The sequence below is a fragment of the Lagopus leucura genome, unplaced genomic scaffold (assembly GCF_019238085.1).
Source record: "Lagopus leucura isolate 7727_CA_CO unplaced genomic scaffold, USGS_WTPT01 Super-Scaffold_100012, whole genome shotgun sequence".
NCBI classification, from domain to species: Eukaryota; Metazoa; Chordata; class Aves; order Galliformes; family Phasianidae; genus Lagopus; species Lagopus leucura.
In genome coordinates this window covers 21,177,189-21,200,158 of record NW_024962267.1, presented here as the reverse complement: position 1 = coordinate 21,200,158, position 22,970 = coordinate 21,177,189, and the positions used below count along the sequence as shown (strand labels likewise).

At 42.0% G+C, this 22,970-nt stretch overlaps 1 protein-coding gene across 3 annotated transcripts in view; it reads left to right on the top strand.

Moving 5' to 3' along the window:
• The window catches only part of DIP2A (disco interacting protein 2 homolog A), a 98,501-nt gene that overhangs the window by 24,986 nt on the left and 50,545 nt on the right, over positions 1 to 22,970 (top strand). For all 3 annotated transcript variants that reach the window (XR_006179564.1, XM_042874390.1, XM_042874389.1), the window contains exons 3-4: positions 11,856 to 11,975; positions 17,290 to 17,409. Coding sequence is in view for 2 of the 3 variants with exons in the window: in XM_042874390.1 (XP_042730324.1) it covers positions 11,856 to 11,975; positions 17,290 to 17,409 (240 nt within the window). In the remaining variant the exon portion in view is untranslated. The remainder of the gene's footprint in view (positions 1 to 11,855; positions 11,976 to 17,289; positions 17,410 to 22,970) is intronic.

Genomic DNA, 22,970 nt, shown 5'->3' with positions numbered 1-22,970 from the left:
CTCTGGAAGATTAACTGAATGGAACAGGCTTTCTCTCAAAGTTGATGCGCCATGTATGGCAGTGTTCAGACAGCATTTGGGTAATACCCTTGATGATATGCTTTGGTTATCCCAAAGTAACCATCAAGTCAGGTAGTTGAACTTGATGATCTTTGTAGGCCCCTTCCAAACAACCATCCTATCCTAATAGCAGGGACCTCACTGTGAGTTATCCCAATGCTGGATTGAAAGCAATACCTGCTTTCAACGGCAGGTAACTTCTACCTGTGAAGCTGTAATTACTACTAGAGTGTTAAAAACATATTTTCAGGATATGGACTATGAGTGATTTATGAGTGATCGCTGAATGTGAAATAAATAATATTACGCTGTACTCATCTGTGCTATGTTTGTAACTGTAGATTTATTTTCAGTGGTTACCTTGCCGTTATACTTGAACTCTGCTGTATTTCCAGACACTTGTAATCATTTCAAAGCTAGTTTAAGCTAAAGGGGAGATAAAACACAGCCCTCGGAGGTTCTGACAGACCTGCCAGTCATTTGAAGGCAGTCTGTGTTCCCTTTCATTAAATATGAATTACTGTGCAACTGTCCTTTGCTGCTATCGTAACTTCTGATTTGCCAACCAGGCATGAAAGCCTTTTTTTTTCATTATTATTTTTATTATTTGTTTTAATCTTGGCTAATATTACTGTTCCAACAACTCACTGTCCCTCTGATCTTTTGTTATGCTGTCCCAAGCCTTTCTCCTTCTGTTCTCAAGGTAGAAGCTTTTTAGCTGTGACCTTGAATAAAACATCTCCTCCAAGTTTCTGGTGGAAAAGTAATCTTCAGGTAAACAATCTGCTAGATTCATGCTTAAAGGCAAATTCAAGAATATCATAAAATCATAGAACGGCTTGGATTGAAAGGGAGCTCAAGCTCCAACCCCCGTGCTGCATGCAAGGGCCACCAACCTCCAGGTCTAATACCAGCCCAGGCTGCCCATCCAACCTGGCCTTGAACACCTCCAGGGATGGACAGGGCATCACAGCCTCACTGGGCAGCTGTTCCAGCATCTCACCACTCTCTCAGTAACAAACTTCCCCCTAGCATCTAATCCCAATCTCCCCTCCTTTAGCATGAAGCCATTCCGCCTGGTGCTGTCACTACCTACCTGTGTGTAAAGTTGATTTCCCTCGTGTTTCTAAACTCCCTTGAAATACTGGAAGGCCACAATGAGGTTTGCCCACGGCCTTCTCTTCTGCAGGCTGAACAAGCCCAGCTCCCTCAGCCTGTCTTTGTAGGAGAGGTGCTGCAGCCGTCTGATCATCCTTGTGGCCCTCCTCTGGACCCTCTCCAACAGCTCCCTGTCTTTCTTGTGTTGAGGCCCCAGACCTGGATGCAGTGCTGCAGATGTGGCCTCACGAGGGCTGAGTAGAGAGGGACAATCACCTCCTGGTCCCTCTGCCTCCCCGTCCTCTGGTGGAGTCCAGGATACTATTTGCATTCCAAGCTGCAAGAGCACACTGCTGGCTCATGTTCAGTTTTTCATCTACCAGGACCCCCAGGTCCTTCTGTTCAGGGCTGCTCTCAAGGACCGCTCCTCCCAGTCTGTATGGATGCCTGGGATTCCTCCAGCCCAAGTGCACTGTGCTATGTAGAACCTCATTAGATTCATGTAGGCCCACCTTTCAAGCCTGTTGAGGTCCCTCTGAATGGCATCCCTTCCTTCCATTGGATCAACCACACCACTCAGCTTGTTGTCATCAGCAAACTTGCTGAGGGTGCATTCAATTCCATCATCAGTGTCAATGTTAAAAGGCACCTGTCCAAAGACCGACTCCTGGGGGACACCACTTGTTACCAGCCTCCACCTGGACATAGAACCACTGATCACCACTGTCTGTCTGCGCCTTGAGTGGTCCACCCATCAAATCCACATCCCTCCAATTTGGAGATAAGGATGTGGTGGGGGACCATGTCAGAGGCCTTGCTCAAGTCCAGCTAAATAACGTCGGTTGCCTTCCAATGTCCACCAATGCCGCCACCTCGTCACAGAAAGCACCAGATTGGTTAAGCGTGACCTTCCGCTGGTGAAGCCGTGCTGGCTGTCTCAGATCACACCCTCATTCTTCATCTAGCATGTCATCCAGGAGGATCTGCTTCATGATCTTCCCAGGCACAGAGTTGAGACTCACTGGACTGTAGTTCCCGGGATTCTCCTTGCTCCCCTTCCTGTAACAGGGAGTGACATGACCTTTATTCCAGTCACCTGGGACCTCACCTGACAGTCACAACTTTTCAAATATGATGGAGAGCAGCTTGGCAACCACCTCAGCCAGTTTCTTCAGAGCCCTGGGATGCAGCCGTCCGGCCCCATAGACTTGTACACATTCAGTCTCATGAAGAGGTCTCAGAATTGCTCTGCCCTTACTGTGTGTGGGGGATTTGCTCCCCAGTTTCCCACCCTAAAAGTTTAGAGATGCAGGGTTCAGGATATGAGAAATATTATAATCCTGGTTGCCAGTGAAGACCAAGAGAAAGAACTTATTCAGTACCTCAGCCTTCTCCACACCTGCTGAAGCCTGCTTTCCCTTTATGTTTATCAAAGGAGGTACACTCACTTTGGTCTGTCGCTTCTGGCCAATGTATCTGTAGAAAGTCTTCCTATTGTTTTTAACATCCCTCACCAAGTTCAGTTCTGCCAGTGCTGTGGCTTTCCTGATCCACATCTGCAAGTCTGGACAGCATCCCTGTATTCTTCCCAGGTGACACGACCTTGTTTCCAAAGCCTGTGCACACCTTTCTTTGCTCTCAGTTTGCCCAGCAGGTCACAGCTAAGCCATGCTGGTTTCCTGCCTCCTCTGCCCACTTTCTTATCAGAGAGGTGAAGAGCTCTTGTGCTCTCAGAAAGCATCCTTGAAGAATAGCCAGCTCTCCCCAGCATCTTTGTCTCTAAGGACAGCATTCCAGGAGAGCTCAGCCAACAAATAAAGTTTGTTCTTCCGAAGTTCAGGGTCCTGACCACTCTCTTTGCCAGGCCCACATTCCTCAAGATCACAAACTCAAGCAGGGCATGGTCATTGCAGCCAATGCTGCTTCCAACCTTAGCACCTTTAATGATCTCCACTTTGGTGAGCTGCAGCTCCAGCAACACTTCACCTCTGGTTGGTCTGTCCAATACCTGATCCAGAAAGTTATCATCAATGGATTCCAGGAGCCTCCTGGATCTCATTTTGTCCCTTTCATACCTAGTTTAAAGACCATTCAGTGAGTCCCACCACTTCCTGGATTAGGATCCTTTTACACCCTTGGAGATATGAGTTCCATCTGCGGGCATCATGCCTGGTGCCAAGTAAATTGCCCCGTCAAAAAACCACAGAATTCTTGTGCTTGCACCAACCTCTAAGCCAGTTATTTATGAGGTGGTTTTCTTCTTTATCCTCTCTGTATCCTCTCCCACTGCAGCATCGCTCACTTCTCCCTTGAGCTCCCAGGCCTCAAACCTGTTTCACAGAGGCACCTGGGGAACTGAGGTAGGCAGTCCTGTTAAGACTGAAAAGGTTATGTGCTGTATCTTGTCTTCTGCCTAACATTGTTTTGGAGTCCTGAAAAAGTTTGGAGAAAGGTTTTTGCCTGGAAAGACTCTCCTCCTATCCCCAGCTTCTCTCACGTGCTGGCTTATGTAATGAAGATATAATCTCTTTATTAATCTTGCCTTATGAATATTCCTGGGTAGTTAAAGTTGTGGTGTTAGTTGTGATGCATTTTTCTTAACTGGTCAAGAATTCAACAGAAGTCATTCTACCTACATAATCTGAAGGTGGGAGGTTATATGGCTATTTTATACAGGTAAAATTTTGAATAAATGACAAGTCCATTGGGAAGCATTACTGGCAAACCAAGGCATTTTTGCTTTGCCTTTTTTAGGGAAATGGTTCTTTGAACTATCTTCCATTGCAGACTTTTGTGGAATCCACTTGTGAAATGAGCTCTTGTCTTTCTTATTTCATAGACATAAAATCATAAAATGGTTTGGGTTGGACCATCTAGTTCCCCCCTGCTATAGGCAGGGACACCTCCCTCTAGACCAGGTTACTCACAGCCCCATCCAGCCTGGCCTTGAATGCTTCCAGGGAGGGGGCATTCACAACCTCACTGGGCAACCTGTTCCAGTGTCTCACCACCCTCACAGTAAATAATTTCTTCCTAACATCTAGTTTAAGTCTACCCGCATCCAGTTTAAAACCATTTCCCCTCATCCTGTCACTATCTGCCCTTATAAGAAGTCCTTCCCCAGCTTTTCCGTAGGCCCCTTTCAGGTACTGGAAGGCTGCTATGCAAAGGTCTCCTTTGGAGCCTTCTCCTCTCCAAGCTGAAGAGGCCCCAGGTCTCTCAGCCTGTCCCCAGGTATCTTTCCCTTCCTGAAGGGAACTATTCTCCAGTGGAGCAAACAGTGTCTCTTCTGGTGCATTGCTTCAGTACATCACCAGGCCTAGGATCTTCTGGAACTCTTCCTTCAATGGTGAAAGACAGAACACTCCTCTGGCTGGTAGGTGACTCGTTGTGCCACTGTGTGCACTTGGGCCACCCGTGTCTTAGGAAGGTGGGTCGGATCATTCCTGAATTTGTGAGGTCATTTTAACTATAACTTCACCTGTTTCGGTTATTGGCTTTACTGCTTGTAACGTGGAGTAGGTGGCTAATAACTGTTTTTCAATCATACTGTTCTCTTCTGCTCCATGCAGACCTGGGGCCAGAACTCAGCTGTGGTTCGTACAGTATTCTGGGAGTGCCATAGTCCCCAACTGAACCCATCCTGAGTTACGTGGACATGTAGTTCAGCTAGAAGGATGGGATTGAATACACCCAGCACCTGGGCTGGTTTAACAGTTAGCTTTGCTTGCTGGCAGGCCTCTTGTTCCATTCTCTCCCCATTTCCCCTGCATTTACCTTTGTTGAGCTGCATGTTGTTGATGATTGTCTGATGCTCCCATGTATCTAGACCTTCCCCACCCGCAAGGCCTGTCATCCCTACCAAGTGAACAGCACCTTCCTCCTGTCATCAGCGAGCTTGTAAGGATGGATTCAATTCCCATATTCAGAGATAAGGTAATTCTGTCAGTGATGCTGATTCTTCGCCCGTCTTAGAATAGTAGAATCATAGACTCACAAGGTTGGAAAGGGCCTACATGATATTCTAGTCCAATTGTCCTCCTATTAGCATTGCTACCACAAGCTACTAAACCATATCTTGTAGCTCCTCATCCAGACACCTCTTGAACACTGCCAGGGACGGCGACTGGCTTGACGCTTAACTTCAGCTAGGGAGCCTGTTCAAGATAGAATTTGGTGTGTGATTTTTGAAAGACATGAGTGCTCAAATGGCAGGATGCTACTTACAAGCCTCTTTGCTTTTTAGGTGCGTATGAGTGCTCATCAACTCTTAAACTTAAGATGGACCTAGGCTGTATTGCTTTATCACTAGATTCCTCAAATCTTCCTGTACCTGTACAGTAAGAGATGACAGCAGCAGAAGACATCTGGTTACAGTTAGTTCTGCGTGCTCAGTTGGTGGTTAATAGCAGGGCTGGTGTTTGGGCTGGCACTGCTTGAGTTCAAGGAACGAATAGCGCTGTACTTCATAATACTCTGGTTTCCTGGCTCTGAAGATTGTTTTGAAGCTGCTTCTGATATTATGATGATGTGCATCCCTTTCAACAATAAGTGTAATTCAGAGTTCAATTGCAGGCTTTCAGTAATACTTCTTTGAGTATTCAAAGTCATCGATTTCTTTTTTCCTGCTAGCGTACAAAGAAATTTCATGTTAAGAAAGTAAAATGTCAAAGCTTAGGAATTGTTACAGGCATTTGACAGAAGTTAATCGTTTGGTAAAGGAAAAACAGCACATACATCACTATATGCTTTTTTGGTATTTTTTTAATTACCAGGTTCCTGGTATTCGGGAGCTCACAGCCAAAGAACAACTTGCAGTTCTAAAAGATGGCAGACAATTAACCCACCATTTTTCCAATAACAGCTATAACAACTGCTGCACATTGACAACATCAAAGATGTTTCACCATTATGTGGCTTTAGCTCTAAACTCAGAAAGAACATTGTGGAAGCAGTCCTATTCTCTGAAATGACAAGGGCCTTACACCTAGAAGATGGTAGTTACTAGGAGTCAAGCACAAAGCTCAGAGAAGCCGAGTCTCAGATGTATATTGAACTCTTCAGCAGTCACTTCCACTTTTTTAAAATGCAACAGTTCAGTACCATCTTACAGCTTTTGGCACGTAGAATTATGGAATGGCTTGGGTTCGAAGGGACCCCAAGGATCATCTTAGTAGACTCATTTGGTTTGATCTAGGTACAATGAGCTTAACTGGAATATGTGAGAACTAAATATGATTAGGTTGGTTAGCTGTATCAGCTATTTGTAGCTTGTCTGCTAATAATTTGGTTTCCCAGAGAGGTTGTGGATGCCCCAGTCCTGGAGGCATTCAAGGCCAGGCTGGATGTGGCTCTGGACAGCCTGGTCTGCTGGTTGGTGCCCCTGCACACAGCAGGGGGTTGGAACTGGATGAGCATTGTGGTCCTTTTCAACCCAGGCCATTCTATGATTCTGTGATTCTAATAATTTCTGAAAATACCAAGAAACTGCTATTCGCCTGCCTTTCTAATTAACTGATTTTAGCATTACAGAAGGAAACATTTGTGATCAAATTTCCTAATATGTTGTTTTGGGTGTATGAATATGGAAACTGTGATGTTAGGTTGACATTTTTGTACTAAATTTTCATGAAAACAATAAAATTCGTCTCACCATCAGTGTAGCTGTATCCATCTAGGTACAGCAAACATTTTGAGCTTGCTGCTAGCAGAGGAAATTAAATGTTGGTAATTCAACTAAGTGAAAAATGGGGAGAAGTCCTCAAGCAGGTGGTTCTCAAGCAGTCTGAACCACCGTAGTCAGTTCGGAGCAATTCATCTTTTCCCATGGTCCATTTGGAGATTAGTGGATAGTTACCCCCTAGGGGGGCAAAGACCACCTAAATTGGGTAGGGACTGAGAGGTTGACCTAGAGCTGTTTCCCACCCTTGTTTTGTTTTCAGCCTTGTTGTATACCTTTTCCTTTCTTTCAGTGCATTGAGCCTGTTTGTCACCTCTTGTTCCTTATTTGTAGAGCCAATTCAACAGCTGTAAAAGGATTTAATAACGCTCAAAGAACCTGGAGTTTACACTTCAGCTTCCTCTTCCCTTGTCCTCTCAGCAAAGCTCTCTAATGTGATCTGCCATATTCTGCAGACAGAAGCATGTTATACAACTGGGCAGAGATGTGTGGAAAGCCAAAATGAGTGATTTGTTGTGATGCTATTTTAACTGCTTTGATTTACTTTTCAACTGACCTTGACAACTTGAAAAATAATACTTTTGAAATGTTTAACTATTTCAAACTATTTCTAGCAGTGCAAGCTTTCACATTACATGGTCACAAATTTATTGCAGCAAAATGTGCAGCTCATTTTTCTTAAGGAGAAATTTGTATGCATATGATTCACAAATGCTTTTCCTTTCAAACCTGTCTTCTCTCTTCAGTGCAACATACTGTGGTTAAATGTCTACTTTTCTGATGTGTGCAGGCATGCCATAGTAGTTATGGGGCTAAGGAGGAAAGGCTTGTTTGTAGCTGTATTTGTATACATACAAAATAGTTAAGAAAGCATTTACCTTAAGCATTAGTAAAACACCAGTCTAATAAAATTGATATGATTGCTGGAGCTCAGTAATTATTTAGACAGTACTCTCAGACATACAGTTTAATTTTCAGATAGCCTTGTGTGGAGCCAGAAGTTGGACTCTGATCCTTATGGATCCCTTCCAACTCTGAATACTGCATGATTCTATGAACATCAAGCACAGAAGCCATTCCATCAGAGCTATCTATGGGTTGGTGGTTGTGGCTGCCTTGGGTAGCCTGTCCTGAACAGTGGGCTTCAGGTGGCTGGACCTGAGCAGAGGTTTGGACAAGATGACATTCGGTGGTCTCTTCTAATCCCAGTGTTCTATGGCTCTGCAAAGACAAGTGAACTCCAGCAATAATTATGGAAATATTACTTTGGCATTTCAAAAATGTATGCATTTCAGAACATGACTTCAGAACATCAGAGAAACTGGGGAAAATAAAAGTTGATTCAAGTTGCTATTCAATACTTTGTGACTGCAGATTCAGGTGAGATCATTTCTGCATTGTGCTGAGAATCTATTGAGACAAAAGCAGTGCTTTGCCCTGGAGAGCTCGCAAACTCAGACTGTGTATCCTGAGTGAGTGCTATTCTTTTATAACTTGTTTTTGAAACTTTTATCTCTGTGTATCTGTTCCAGGTGTGCTTAGCTAGGCATCTTCCCCAGCACTGTTAGCAAAGTGTCCTAGTATGAGAAACTGCAGTGCTGTTACGGTAAAATAATTTTTGCTTGTACAAAATCACTAGAAATGTTATTAGTAGCTTTGACTCCTCAGTGTTAGTGGATGGACAGATACAGTTCTGATTCAAATAATAACTCTAATTCAGATTTTCTAGTTGATCGGACCAAGTGTTCACCTAGCAGCCTCTTAAAGATGACTTTTCATTTTTGGTGGTCTTAGCTCAGTTAAAAATTGCCTAACTATAGTAATAGTGGATTGCGTTTCATTAGTGTGTACTTCTTAGAATGTTATATTTGTCAAGATCTTCAGTGTAAACAGGGGGAGGTGGCCTAATTATCCAGCTGCTTTTGCTGAAGACTAACGTAGTGATTTGCATAGAAGCAGAATAAATTAAGAAGTTCACCAAGCTTGTGAAGCAGGATTTTTCTGGCATGTGATCGTGTAGTCTGATACTTAAATGCAGCATCTTACTGTTTTTATCCAAATGCTATTTTCCACAGCTCATTCTTTGAAATGGGGAACAAACCCCAGAGATTTAAGCTGAAGAACAACAGACCTGATTTCCAACAGTGCCACTAATTTTGCACATTATCATAATTTAAAGGGAACTTCTGAGGCTTGTTGGTCATTTCGTCACAGTTCAACTGCCCTAATGCTAATCCACAAGGATCTGCCCTGTAAGTGTTGGAGAAGAAGGAAGTTCAGGTTTTGGAGTTTGTAAGCCTTTGTAAACTCTCTTGTGCTTATTTTAGATACCTTCTCATCGTTGCTCCTCCATCACCACTGCTGGCACAGCCAAATAGCAGAGCTCAAGTTGCATATTAGCTCAGGAGCATTGGACGGACTGTTTTTCGTCTGTTGATTGGTTATTCCAGTTAGTTCATCTTTCTGTCTGGAGCCTCCTGATTTACCTAGTACTGAGGCCTTGTGCCAGATGGGACGATGTCATTGACCACAGATTATGCTGGGCAGCTTTACTGGGCATGGCGGATTGTAGAGAGGGACAGGGTCTTGGTAGCCTGAGGGGTCCTGACTCCAAGGTTCTACAGTTGCTTGCTTAGACGTATCCCCCACACACTGTTGCAGAGGCCTGAAACTTCACTGGTTGTATTGGTTCTTTGGTGTCTGTGGAGAGAAGCATGTATGGAGGAGCAGTAGGACTGTGAGAGTGCCAGGAGTTGAGGGTGCGTTGTGAGCTTCTTCCTCCACTAACAATTAGTAATGCTCTTCTGGGAAAAAATAATAGCAAAAAAAAAAATCTTTTTTTTCCCTTTTTTTACCTTCTTCACCCCACAAGATTTATTAGATCAACCACAACTGAGCAGATGCTTTGCACGTTTTTGGGTAGGGCCCTCCCTCATGTATTCGCTGGTTTTTTTTTTGGAATTGTTGTAAACAGGGAGAAATCCAGCTTAGCTTGTTCCTCTCTTTTCCACTGCCTCGGTTATCACATTACCCTTCTGTATCTGTATTTGAGGAGGTGACTTGCTTGAATCTTTTTCATGAAATACGAAGTTATTTACTGTTTGTAGATGCACAAATCTTGCTGGATTCTTGACTGGTGGCTATGTAAAATTTCTGTTTGCATGAAATGCAAAATGCATTTCTCAAGCATTTCAACCACTCTTCAAGTGTCGGATACATTGAATCAGTTCAGTTTGTAGATTAGATTGGCTTTTCTTTTGAAAGCAGAATTCTGCCAAGTGCTTGAGGGAGCATTAGCTCTTTAAACTTTTTCGTTCTTTAAAATGAATGAAGCACCATGTCCTTGCTCCGTTCTGCTTCCAGCGGTTGTCCTTTTGAGACACTTGGGTTTGGGTCTCACTGTGCCTCTTGGGCCCTCTGCGGATCGACATCTGCGTGTGTTACGTGTGACAGCTTGTGTTGAATGAAACACAGTGCTTGCTGGTACTGATATTTCAGCCTGCCTATGTTTGTGTACCTGAGAAGGCACATGGTTTTGTTATTAAAAGGACATGTAAGTTTCCTTATTTAATAATTAAACTTGGGCTTGTGCTATCTCATAAAATTATTCAATAAGTTAACACGTTCACCACGGAAGAAATATCCAGAATGCTCGTGTGGTGCTGACAGATGTACTTTTCAACAGTTCAAAAAGCTCAACAAAGTGTAAAAAATCTGCATTATGTTTTCGATATGTGTATTTCATTAGTGTTTCTGCTATTCAGACCACATGGGGGCAATGCACAAGTAATAAGCAGTGTTCAAAATGACTCTTAGATTATGGCAGGCTCAAGTTATTGCAAATCATATCATGCATTTTGATATTTTGTCTAAACACAGTCGTGTGAAGAGTGAAAAATACACAGCCATACATACATACGTTTGATACAGAAATTTGAGAACAGGTTTCAAGATTGCTGAAAACACCGTCCATTTTTTGATACATTTTTTATTGCATTTTCAGACAACATAAATACATTGTCTGCGAATTTTCACATGGAATGTGTAAGGTTGCAATCAGGTATTCACTTCAAGGAAAAGACTGATTAAGTCTCCTTTCTACTCTTCTGCAAGATCTGTCTTACCAGAGAAAAATGTCCATTGCTTCACAATCACACCCTATTCATGGCATCGCTTTTTGGCATTACATACATGTGTGAACAACTGTGTTCAGAGGAAAAGCACAAGAAGAGTAACATTTCATTAAAAATCTCCAGTGAATGCCTTGAGATGTTTCTGAGAATTGGCAGCTGCTGCCACTGAACCAGGCTGGCGTGTTACTTTTACAGAAACAAATATCCTATTAGTTCTGTGGGTTTTGTTGCCCTCATTTTTTTTTCTAACTAGAAACGTAAAAATATAAAAGAAGTTTTGTTACTTTTACACAATAACTCACTAGTTGTAATGTTCTTGTAGAATGTGATTCTTCCTAGTATTATTCTATTAAATGGATGTAGGTTAAAGAGACCTGTGGATTCCTAAATATTAGCTGGCTTAGTTTTAGAGTTGGAAGGAATTGGACAGAATGGTTCAAGTATCATGTGAAAAGTAGAACAGTATAATTGTGTCATTTCAGCATCTCCAAGTGTGATTGTAAGCATATTTGTAATGTTTCTCCTGTTGTCTCATGTTAAGCTGGGGGTGAATATGGTCCCTTTCCCTCTTCTCCACGGCCCTTTTCTCCACCATCCAAACGGATCTGGGGTACACCTAATGATGAAGGATTGTACACTGATACGAGCAAAGCTATTTTTCTGTTCAGAAGAGATTTTTATATTCTAGGTGAAGCAGTAATCGCATCTAATTTGGTTTTATTTTAAAGAATTTAAAATGCAGGTGGACAATTCTATTTTTAAAAGACTTTAGGCTCCGGTTGATTTGTAGGTGTAGGTAATCAAGGGTGGTAGATTTTAAGCATGAGAAGCAGGGGTTTTATCTTAGAACCTGAATTTGCATTGAGATAAAACTCTTATTTCAGGTGTGGATCCATCCCTGCAAGCAGAGAACAGAGTCCCAGGCACCTCACAAGCTACGGCTGTTGTGTCTAAACAGCAGAAATCGCATTCCACGAACTCGAGGGATGAGCGCTTCCGATCAGGTAGGTAAAGATGAGCAGCAAAAGCATGAGGCGTCTGAACTGAAAAGAACACCAGCACAGTAGTATGTATAGGTAATGAGGAAGTTGGGAGTATTTTGGAAGAAGGACAGAGCTAATGAATATTTTTCGAGGAGCTTTTTGTGAGAGAAAGAAATTGTAGCCGTGCTTTGTGACTTCTTTATTACTGTGAATTTACCCCATGCTTAACAGTTTTCTCTTGATTGCTGATCTGGTTTCCAGCCTCTAGAGCAGTTATTTAAACATTTAGAAGACTGTTGCATGTGGGCTCTGCTTTTTTCATTGTTTTTTTGTTTGTTGTTGTTGTTGTTTGTTTGACTAGGCTGATTCTTAAAGGAAGGTTATAGGATTATCATATTTACTGCAGCTCACTTTCAAGTATTTCCTGGTTTAAAACAAGTGCACAAAAATAGGAAATGTCACAATGGATATTCTACATTAATTTTAAATGGGCTCCACTGTAACTAACCTGTATTGCAAACTTCTGTGAAAATATTGTTATCATCATCACATCCTGTACCCATTGTTGCTTTTCAGGTGGTCAAAATACACTGTTTCCCTGTGAAATCCCTTGTCACAATAGTGAGAAAAAGGAGGTGTTTGAAAGCTTTTCTCTGATAAATACATTTGAACTCATAACTAACTTTTCGTTTTGCTTGCCATGGTCGTTATGCACCTCAGTTTTGGTTATAGACAGTGCAAGTAATGGCATGTACTGTGTATCCTTAATATGCTGTTATTCTTGGCTCTCCTTGCTTTGTAACTACTGGTTACAGTAGCACATCAGATCATATTTACATTGTTGGCATTTTAAAAAACTCATGTTGGAAATGGAGTTGATGTATCTGCATGGATTCTTTATGAAAAATCGAAGGATGAATGAGACACCTTAAATATTCTGAGAATAAGGATTCCTGGGAAAGATTTGTGGAGTATTTCTATGAAGTATGACTGAGGCAGTTGGATTTATCCAGCCTGGAGCAGAGAACGCTTCAGGGAGACCTTATTGAGGCCTTTGTGGACTTAAAGAGAGCTTAAAACTATGGAGAGTGATTTTGTACGTGGTCTGACAATGACAGGACGGGTCATTGGGGGGAAGGGGGAACGGTTTTCAAGAAAGATGGGAGATGAGATGTTAGGAAGAAATTCTTCACTCAGAGGGCAGTAAGGTGCTGGCACTGCTGCCCAGAGCTGTGGGTGCCCCATCCCTGGAGGTGCTCAAGGCCAGGCTGGATGGGGCTCTGGGCAGCCTGAGCTCATGGGGGCAGCCAGTCCACAGCAGGAAGGTAGGAAATGGGTGGGCTTTTAGGTTCCTTCTAACCTACTTCTATGAATCTATCATCTTGTTTATGTTCGCCCCTGTCACGGACATAGATTGATCTAGTCAACTCCGTGACATTTATACAGGGGATGTAACAATCACCATGTATCAAATATACTGGTGGTATTTTTTTGTCTTTATAGGTCCCTTTCAATCCAGGCTGTTCCATAATTCTGCACTGATCACTCTTAAAGTAATGCCTGTTATTTACTTTCATGGAAACTACAAATGGTACAAAGAGCACAATAGCACTATTTGATAGAGCAAATTCTCAGCTACAAAATGCTATTTTTCATCATAGTCTCTGCCATTAGGTATTCATTTTTGTCAGTGATGAAGAAGAGCTTCGTGCTGTGCTCATAAAAATCTGTACCAGCAGAGATGACTGCTGTCACTGCAGAAATGCAGCATCCACTCTGAACTGTGCTCACATCCACTGTTCGGTCTCTGTCAATGTTTAGGAAGTGTTGATGGATGTCAACAGGTACAACTTCTTCCATGATGGGAAGCTGTCCTTCTGCTGCCATCTGTCACATGGCAACAAAATGTAGCAGAATATGGTGGGAAGGCTCAACCTTTACTGCCACACCACCACCATCTGCCTCTGACATCATGGGCCAACATCATAAAATGGGAGGCGTTACTTTCCGAGCAACCCTCATATTCATATTGTTGGCTGTACAAGGAAGGTCCTGAATTTCAGAGATTACATAGTATCAAAGTTAATGAAAGGAGATGTTTGACTAATGCAAAAATTAGTTGTGTATATTTACGTCTGCATTTTAATATACCTTCAGTGTAATTTTGCTGCTGAATATATACTAAGAAAGTAGATGTGGTGATTGAATTAAAGCCATGATGAACAGGTTTGTTCCAGGCGTTGTGAACAAGTAGCTTCCAGGCAAATTACAAGGCGAGTCATGAACCTGATAGTAAGAAACTAATTAGGTTGATTGTGTTAAACTAACAGAAATGAAATTTGCAAGAAGAGCACAACTACAAATAGAGAATACTTGGAAACTATTAGCCAAGAGAGCTGGGAGAATCCATAGAGATAGGTTGTACACACTGCTACTTTTCTTGTCTTACAGCTTCTAGCATCTTACTTAGGTTTGCGCCGAGAATACTTTAAAGCAAACAGAAAGCAAGCAAACAGCCCTGATGTATTGTTGGTATTGTCTGGGGGAAATTTAGTGTAGGACTATTTAGCCTTTCAATGCAGATGTAGTAGTAGGTGGATATTAAACAAGTTCAGCTAGATAATTGCTTATTAACAGATATGGCTTTTAAATATTAGTCTATCAGTGCTAATTATCAGTGCTGCTTCTTTTCCTAGAATTAATATTTCTATGGGATTGTTGATTTAACTCTATTTAAAGTGACTTTCAGTAACTCTGAAAAACTGCTCTCAGTCTCACTAGTCTAGAGTGAAGGCAGTATTTTTGCTTTCTACTAACAGTTTTTTTCTGAATGATCATTAAGTGTTCAGGCAATCTTGTTAATGGGCAGCTATTTGAGATGAAGCCTGATGATAGCTTTTTAGATTTTTTTTTTGCACTTTTGGCCAATGAAAAATCCCATCACTGTTCCTTGTTCCTCTTAAACATTTTTGTCTAGGATGATCTTTTCACTTTGAAGTTTAAACTCAGGAGGCAGAAAAAGTTCATGTGAAATATGTCATTGGATTTCTTTTTTCCCTTTTGTGATGTATGGCAGGGCTTAACACGCTCAGGTGATATCCAAACCAAATAGTGAAGCATTTGCTTGATTTAATTTATGTTTACCTTATGCCTATGCAAACAAATGTAAGTAAAGATGCCAGGAGACTAGATTGTTTTCACTTTTTCCTCTAACTTTTAACCAAAGAAATTGTTTCAGGTTTATTGCAGTAGTGGTTGTCGTTTGTATTTGAATGAAGAGATAAACTAAAAGAAAAATGCAAGGATTTCTCAAGTATTTGTGCTCTGACAGATATTGAATCATCTAGTTGATTCTAATCTTCGAATGCTTTGCATCACTGCTGATGCTGTTTTCCATAGCTATTCCAGCTGTGAGATTTATGCATATGTGGAGTATGAATAGAAACGTTGACAACACATCTCAGAAAACACAAGTTACTGCTTAAATAGCTTCACTCTATTCCCCCAAATACTTTGGCATAAAGAGTCACTGTTGTGCTTCACAAAGTAGTCTCAGTTTATCATAGAGGTTTTAACTGTGCTGAAAGTGCTTTCTGCAAAAAGTTGTTGTCCACCACCAGCAGCAACCTGAAATATTGCCTTTAAATTTCACTCTGTTGGCACACGTTAAAGCTGCTTGTCTTTCAGAACATTTAGGTAATAATTTTGGCTGCTCCTGCCTATTCTATCAGTTGCATGCCTTATTTGTTCTTTGGACTTCTGAGGGGAGAATCTTATTTCTTTATTTCCTTTCAGCCTTCTCTTTACATCTGTCTTTCCTTTCTTTGCATCTCAACAGTTTTTCTGTGACTTTGCAAGAGTAACTGGTGAGAGTGGAACAGGGCCTCTTTTTGCAGCAATTATAAAAATCTGCTGCAAACAGTTTTTTGTGGTTTCCCAGAGTTGCCTTTCATTTAAATTAACAATAATCCTTGTCACCCACAGATTTCATCTCCAAGCAGTAAATATTAACTGAAAATTTCCATCAGTGGAATGCTGTTAATAAATAATGTCAGCAATAAATTATGTAAGTGTTCCCTGAACAGCGCTTAACATTTCAGAGTTTAATGATGACAGTGAGATAGACAAGGTGAGAAACGCAGAGGCTTTGCAGACATTTTTGCAGGCTGACAGCCCTCAATGCCATATACCCTGCAATTCAGAGGACACTTTAATCCAGCATGTTGCTGTTGTTGCTGGTTTTCCTCCTATGAAGATGTGCAGTTTCTGTGAAGACTCGTGTTCCTTCTCTTCGGACTCTTTGCTGCCTGGTTTTGGCCTTCAGAACATCTGAAGATGCTTTCCCAGCAACTCTGCTTTCCTTTCCCACTATTTCACTTTTTCCAGGTTACTGTTCTTCACCCTGTAACAGCTAGCTCTGTGCTGCTGTACCCTTCTGAGTGTCCTGCTGCAGTATACACTGAATGTACAACGTACTGAACAGGCTGCAAGATGTCTGCTCCAGGTGTGACACCTTTGTGGCAGTCACAGAATGTTGTGTTTTCTTGTTGTGGAAGAGAGCTTGATCCCACACCAGTCACATGTGCTTTCTTAACATGGGAAGTAAAATTTCAGTAGTGAAATGCAAAAGTCCAGTAGCAAAATGCAGCAACAACAAAAAGCCCATAAGGAACATCTGGTGGAAGTTTTTAAAGAGAAAAGCAATTCCAACAACAAGTGAATGGGTCACAGCAGTGAGTTTATTGCTGCTTGCAGAAGTGTCTAATGATCAGTCAAAACAATAATCAGCTTGCAGAGCTGCACAGGTTCAATTAGCTGGTACAACATCTCCAGTCTGTACACATATTAACTGGTCAAAAATTAATCTTGGTGCTCTCTGAATGTCATAGTACAATTAAGGTACTTAAGGTATTATTTTTTTTTGTCAGTCCTTATCAGAGAGATGCAGCCATATGGGACACTGGTTTGCAGCAGCCATTTCTAGAGGCAGACAGTACAGATTGTTGAAACTGCTGCTATTTGGAGAACTAAGATTAGTAGCAAAACTGGTTGGCGCACTTGTAACAGCTTCAGAGTGCAAAACCACATAACTGGAATTTAACTTTGGACCTTTCTGTTCTCCATTCTGCTCAGTCTCTCATTGAGGCTGAGAACCTGTTCCACAAGTCAGCTAAGCAATTGGACTGAGGATAGGACAAAAGCAATAAGGGCCCTCATGTGCAGTTCAGATTTTGTATTTGAGCTGTTAAAGGTGGCATTAGTGCTTTCTGTGTTTTTAGAAAGAAATTGTGATTGAATTTAATTTCCTAACCTTTTGTGTTTGTTTTCTATACAGATGTCCACACTGAAGCAGTGCAGGCAGCTCTTGCGAAATACAAGGAGAGAAAAATGCCTATGCCTTCAAAGAGACGGTCTGTTCTTGTGCACTCTTCAGTAGAAACATACACACCTCCAGGTATCTATTGAGTTGACATGTGTAAATCTTTCCAGGTACACTTGTTAGCAAAACATAAAGAGCAAATGGTTTGTTCTGCCAAGATGTAAGTATACTGCAGTGAGCTTCTGCCATATTCACAGCTGCATTCCCTGATAATCAGGAGTTACTTGTAATTATTTATGCTTTCTACAAGATTTTTAGTGTTTCATCTAGAAATTCTGTAGCTACTAAAGGTACACTTGAAAGCTACAGTAGGGTGAGCAGTTGCCCTTTATGCACAAAGTACATTCTTCTGCAATATGTCCCATTTGGAAAGTGAGAATCTTGGCAATCCTGTCAGAATTCTGTTACTTTGGGTTGCATAAGATTCTTTTTAAGAGTTGAAAAATATGCCAGTGTTATGTTACTGCATTAGCTTGCTGAATGCTCATCACATGGTTTCAGCTGTGAGTAATTTCAAATGTTAAGATGCTGTCATTGCTCAGGTAGTTTACATCAGGATGTTTTCTTAATTTTTTTTGAGTAAATAAATAATCTTTCTGTAAGCTCACAATGAATTCTCTAGACGTGAAGAAAATCCTTCTCCAGATACGTCTTGCTGTCTGGTGTATGGGGGCCAGTATTTTATTCAGCAAGGCGTTTCTCTTAGCTCTGAAGTTGTGAATGAGGTGCTTTTACCCTTCCTAATGAGGCTGTGGAGTAGAAGCACACTGACCTCTAGTGCCCTTCTCCATCAATTTTCTTTCTTATTCCTGTAAAAGAGCAGATATGCTATGTTGCTCATTTGCTTCCTGGGCTATATTTCTTCCTTCTATTCACACCTTTTAAAGGAAATTCCATTTTTCTTTCCTAGTTATACAGTTTTATATTTTTTTTGTGGGGGTTCTTTGATCATTTCATTAGTTAAAAGTATTTGTCTTCTGGAGTTTTAAATCTGCACTTCCAGAATCTTTACATTCTTCCTTTAAGATATTACTGTGTTTTTTGTTAGATCATTCTTTTACTACGCATACACTCGAAAGCCCGTAAGGGCAACTAATGCAGCAGGGTGGCTGTCATACTTTTGAGTTTCTTTGTGTACAGGTCATGTATAAACAAGGGAACTGCCATGAATTGCATGGAACATAATGCTGGAGAAAATTCAGTTATATTTCAAGACCATCTGCATATTAAATCTTCAGAGGCCCTACTTTTTCTGTTACTAGCTTTTCCAAGCGGTACTTCTTTTCACTGTCCAAAATAAGTTCTGATGTAACAATCAGTGATGCATTTTATGTAGTATCACTGTCCTTGTCTCATTCCTGTAGTTTGCCAAGTCACTGTACATTTGGAATTAGGTATGTCGTGACAAGAAAAGAACACACTGTTATTCTGCATGAGATTCAGTAATAAAAAATAGCTGGCTTCCAGAAGTTCCACTGGGATGGATAAAGGAGTGGGAGGACAGCTAGATTTTCCTGTCTCCTTTGGCATTTAAAACTGGAAAAAATTGCCTGATGTTCTTTTGAGAGAACTAGGCATCTTTCTCTTTTGGCTACCTTCAGGACAAGTTGGGAGCAGCTCTGATGGTGTCCCTGCAGCCACTGCTGTACACACTCCATCAGGGGTCTACATGCTACATCAAAGGAGGAAAGTCTCAGGGGCTTGAGAGAGCGTAGGAAAAAAATCATTATTCAGTGCTCAGCTCATTCATACATTCAAAGGAACGCAGGAAGAAAGTGGTAGGTGGGGGAGCCCCAAAAATGCCCTGTGCCAGCTCCTTCCATACTCATTCCAGAAGCCATCAGCCCATCACTGACCCATCCCCACAGGCCCAGGGGAGCATGGCGAACAACATTGGTAAGAGCCCAAGTTAAAAATTCAAGAGAAAGGGGTCACCCTTTCCAGGCTCTTCCAGGGCTGTCCCTGGAGACCCTGAACCCTGCTATCCACACGTGAAACCCATCAAGACTGGTAAGCACTTCAAGCACCTTCTGAGCTTGGGAAGGCAGGTGCTGCCAGGGGAGCATGGAGCAAGTTAGGGGATGCAAGAGAAGGGCGTTTTAGGATTGCACAGTGTTTAGGTGATGAATTGAAGTAGAGAAACAGATGGTCATTTTTTGAGAAACAAGTATGGGGAAATTAGAGAGGTAAGGGTATATAAAAGGCCAATTATAAAAAGGGTGTGCTTGCCTGGCAGGCCCTGACTAGTATTTCCAACGCTTTTCCTGGGTAAAAGGACTTCTTGTTTGGTGTGTGGGGAGGGGCTGAGGTCCAGCAGTTGGAGTTGAACTAGATTTAGAGTCTGTGTGCCTGTTGAGAGAAGTGTGATGGACTGAAGTGCTAGCAATACGTAGAACAGCAGGTCACTGAGGCTCTTGTTTCCGTGGTGCGAGCAGCAGGAGTGAGTGGAGACTGAGTACCAGCATCTGGATACTAGTGACCAGAGAGAGGTCAGTGAGGGAAACCAAGTGCTACCTCTGATGTGGTACTTGTGTCAGAGGCCTGTGTCAGCCACAGATAAAAGCAGAATGAAGCCAGTGGTGTTGCCTGTGTGTGTTTGCATGGGTTATCTGTGTGTGTTTGCATGGGTTATCTGTGTGATCAGTAGTGTTTGTACGCACATGGAATATCACATGTTGTGTGTGTGTGTGCTGTGCTTGAGCCTCAGCTCTGCTTGGAGCTGGGGCATGAAGCTGTGGCAGCCTTGCCTCTCGTAGATGAGCAGATTCAGCACTACATGTTTTTCCTTAACAGAAAACATTTAAACTGCTACAGTCACATCAAATAGATTCCAGCCTTCTCATTGACAAGTATGACTTACAGAATTTAGATAACTTGTGAAGTACCCTGCCGAGGAATGCAGTAGAATTTATCAGTTACAAAAGATTAGACCATTAGATCATTTCTTCTTAGAGGGAGGGTTAAAAAATGCTATCAAACAGGAGATGCTGGAGTATCATCTTCTAACACACCTGCCCAAATGGTTAGCACTAAAGTCAAAAATACTGAGGTTGGGCTTTAGTAGGATACAGAAGAACCCTAAGTGATTTATAATAAAAGTCGAGTTAAGTTCTCTCTGGGATCTGTTGTGCAGCTTATAAGAGAAAGTTATGGAGACACTTTGACAAGATACTGGACCACTAGATGACTCTGAATCATAAAAGATCAGGCCATTCCAAATACTTTGAGAAATTGCTTTACCTGCATCAATTCATCAAATGGGGCTCATTAAAAGGCAATAATAATTGTCTTATTTTAGAATCACAGTATCCTGTCATAGGCTGGAGAAGACCTTCAAGGTCAAGTCAGTCTGATCTTCCACATCTCTCAGTGCCACATCTACACATCTCTTAAATACTCCCAGGAGTGGGAATTCCACCACTTCCCTGGACAGCTGATTTCAATGCCTGTCTGCCCTCTGTGAAGAGTTTCTTTCTGATGGCCAATCCAAGCCTATCCTGGTGCATCTTGAGACCATTCTGTTCCATTCTTTCACTTTTCACCTGAGAAAAGAGACTGACACCGTCCTCCATGCAACCTCCTTTTAGGTAGTTGTGAAGAGCAATGAGGTCTCTTCTCAGCCCCCCTTTTCTCTGTACTAAATAACCCCAGTTCCCCCAGCTGCTCCTCATAAGTCTTGTTTTCTAGGCCCTTCACCAGCTGCAGTGTTCATCTCTGCACATGGTTTATCAACTCAGTCGCCTTTAAGCAGTGAGGGCCCAGCACCGAACACAGTGTTTCAGTTACATTCTCACTAGTGCTGTGTACAAGAGGATGGTCACATCTCTGGTGGCTGGCCACACTATTCCAGGTACAAGCAAAGAGACTGTTGGTCTTCTTAGCCACCTGACTGCTCTGCTGGTTATGTTCTGCTGACTGTCGATCAGCACCCTGCGGTTCCTTTCTGCTTGACAGCTTTCCAGCAGCCCTTCACATGCAGCAGTATAGACTGGACCCTGTATTGAGCCCTGGGAAATGCTTTAAGTGGGTGAACACTGGCTGGATTGAATTGCATTCCCTAGAGCTGCTTGAGCTTGGCCATTCAGACAATTCCTTACCTGTGAACCATACCCCTGTCCTAGCCATGAGCAGCCAGTTTCTCCAGGAGAATACTGTGGGAAATAGCATCAGACAATTTATTTGCAGAGTTGACTCAACAAGAAAAAATTGAAATTGCGAAGAAGCTGAGTAGCTTTGAAGCATCTAATTTTACTGGTCAGGTACTAGTAACAAAGATTGTTACTCTGGCAAGGAATTTGTGAGACTTGCTGGATCTCAAATCGGTCTTTAAAAGAAAAAAAAAAAGCCTATTTTTTGATAAAGAGTTGATTTCAGGAGACAGTGTGCTACAGTCATTTCACTAGAGCGTGTAGAACTTTGTCTTATTGTGAAAGCTGATGACCCATGCCCTGTACCTGAACGGAGGGCATTACACTTCTCTCATGGATTATCCTTTTTTAGTATGTAATAACCACAATGTCATGATAGCTCAGGAGTTCCACGTGCCTTTGCTGTTATTTTTTAGGTTTGTTCAGACCTCCTTCAAAGCAATTTTGCTAATTTGACTTTTTTCCATTCCATATTGCTAGGAATGCGTTGACCTGAGCATGTGAGCATTCTACTACCTTAGAATCCTTGCATTTGCAGAAGTTAATTGCAATTAAAATAAGACATTGCTAATAGCTGAAGGGCTGTTAGTAGTTACTGTGGGTAGTCACCATCGCTGACCTGGACTTGCATTCTGGTTAGTGTTAAATTCAAAACCAAGTCTCCTGACTAGTAGTAATGGAACTGCAGTTACTGGCCATCTCCAACAATTTTGATGTACTTTTGTTTTCATCTCACTGAGCTTCTTCTTCCCACCCACATTTCACGTGATAGGAACTTGAGCTGCAGTTTCAGTGTATATTTGGCCCAGAGGGTGATGGTTGCTGTGCCTCTCTTGGGTAAGCTCCCAGCCAGGAAGAGCTGCAAGCCAAGTACATAGCATTCTGCACACAGCACACTGCCCTTAACTCCTGCGTTGTCGCACAGCCAGATGCTACCTAGCTGCTTTTCCCTTCATGACAGAATTGTTTGGAAATCAGCAAGTGTTCCCTTTGAGGATTTCCATTCCATACGCAGTTAATATTTTATTTAAAGTTTTTCAGCCTCTATGAGATATCGGAAAGCTTAGAAATTCTAGAGAGACTTTGTAGAACTTGTAACTGGGTAACAAACACAATCAGAGTATGCATCCTCTGAGAAGCCTCTGTTTTTCAGTACTCTTATTTTTCACTCTGAAGAGATAATACATCACAAATGTGGCCTTTTTTTTCCTGAGCCTGATTGTTTGTTATCCTATTTTGTTACATGTTCCTGGAACTGTTTGTGTTTGCCTCTGCCTAAAAGGAAGGGAAGGCTGCAAGTGCTATAGGGCTGTTTTGGCTCCTCTCCAGGGGCAGATGTAGTCAGCAGGCAAAAACTACAACTGTGGGAGTAGACCAGAAATACCATATAAGGCACAGTCTCAGAAATGGTCATCCACAGCTGTATCTTCTCCAAATCTATCGTGTGTATTTTTCTTCGGAACTTGTCACATTTCAGTAGAGATGGTC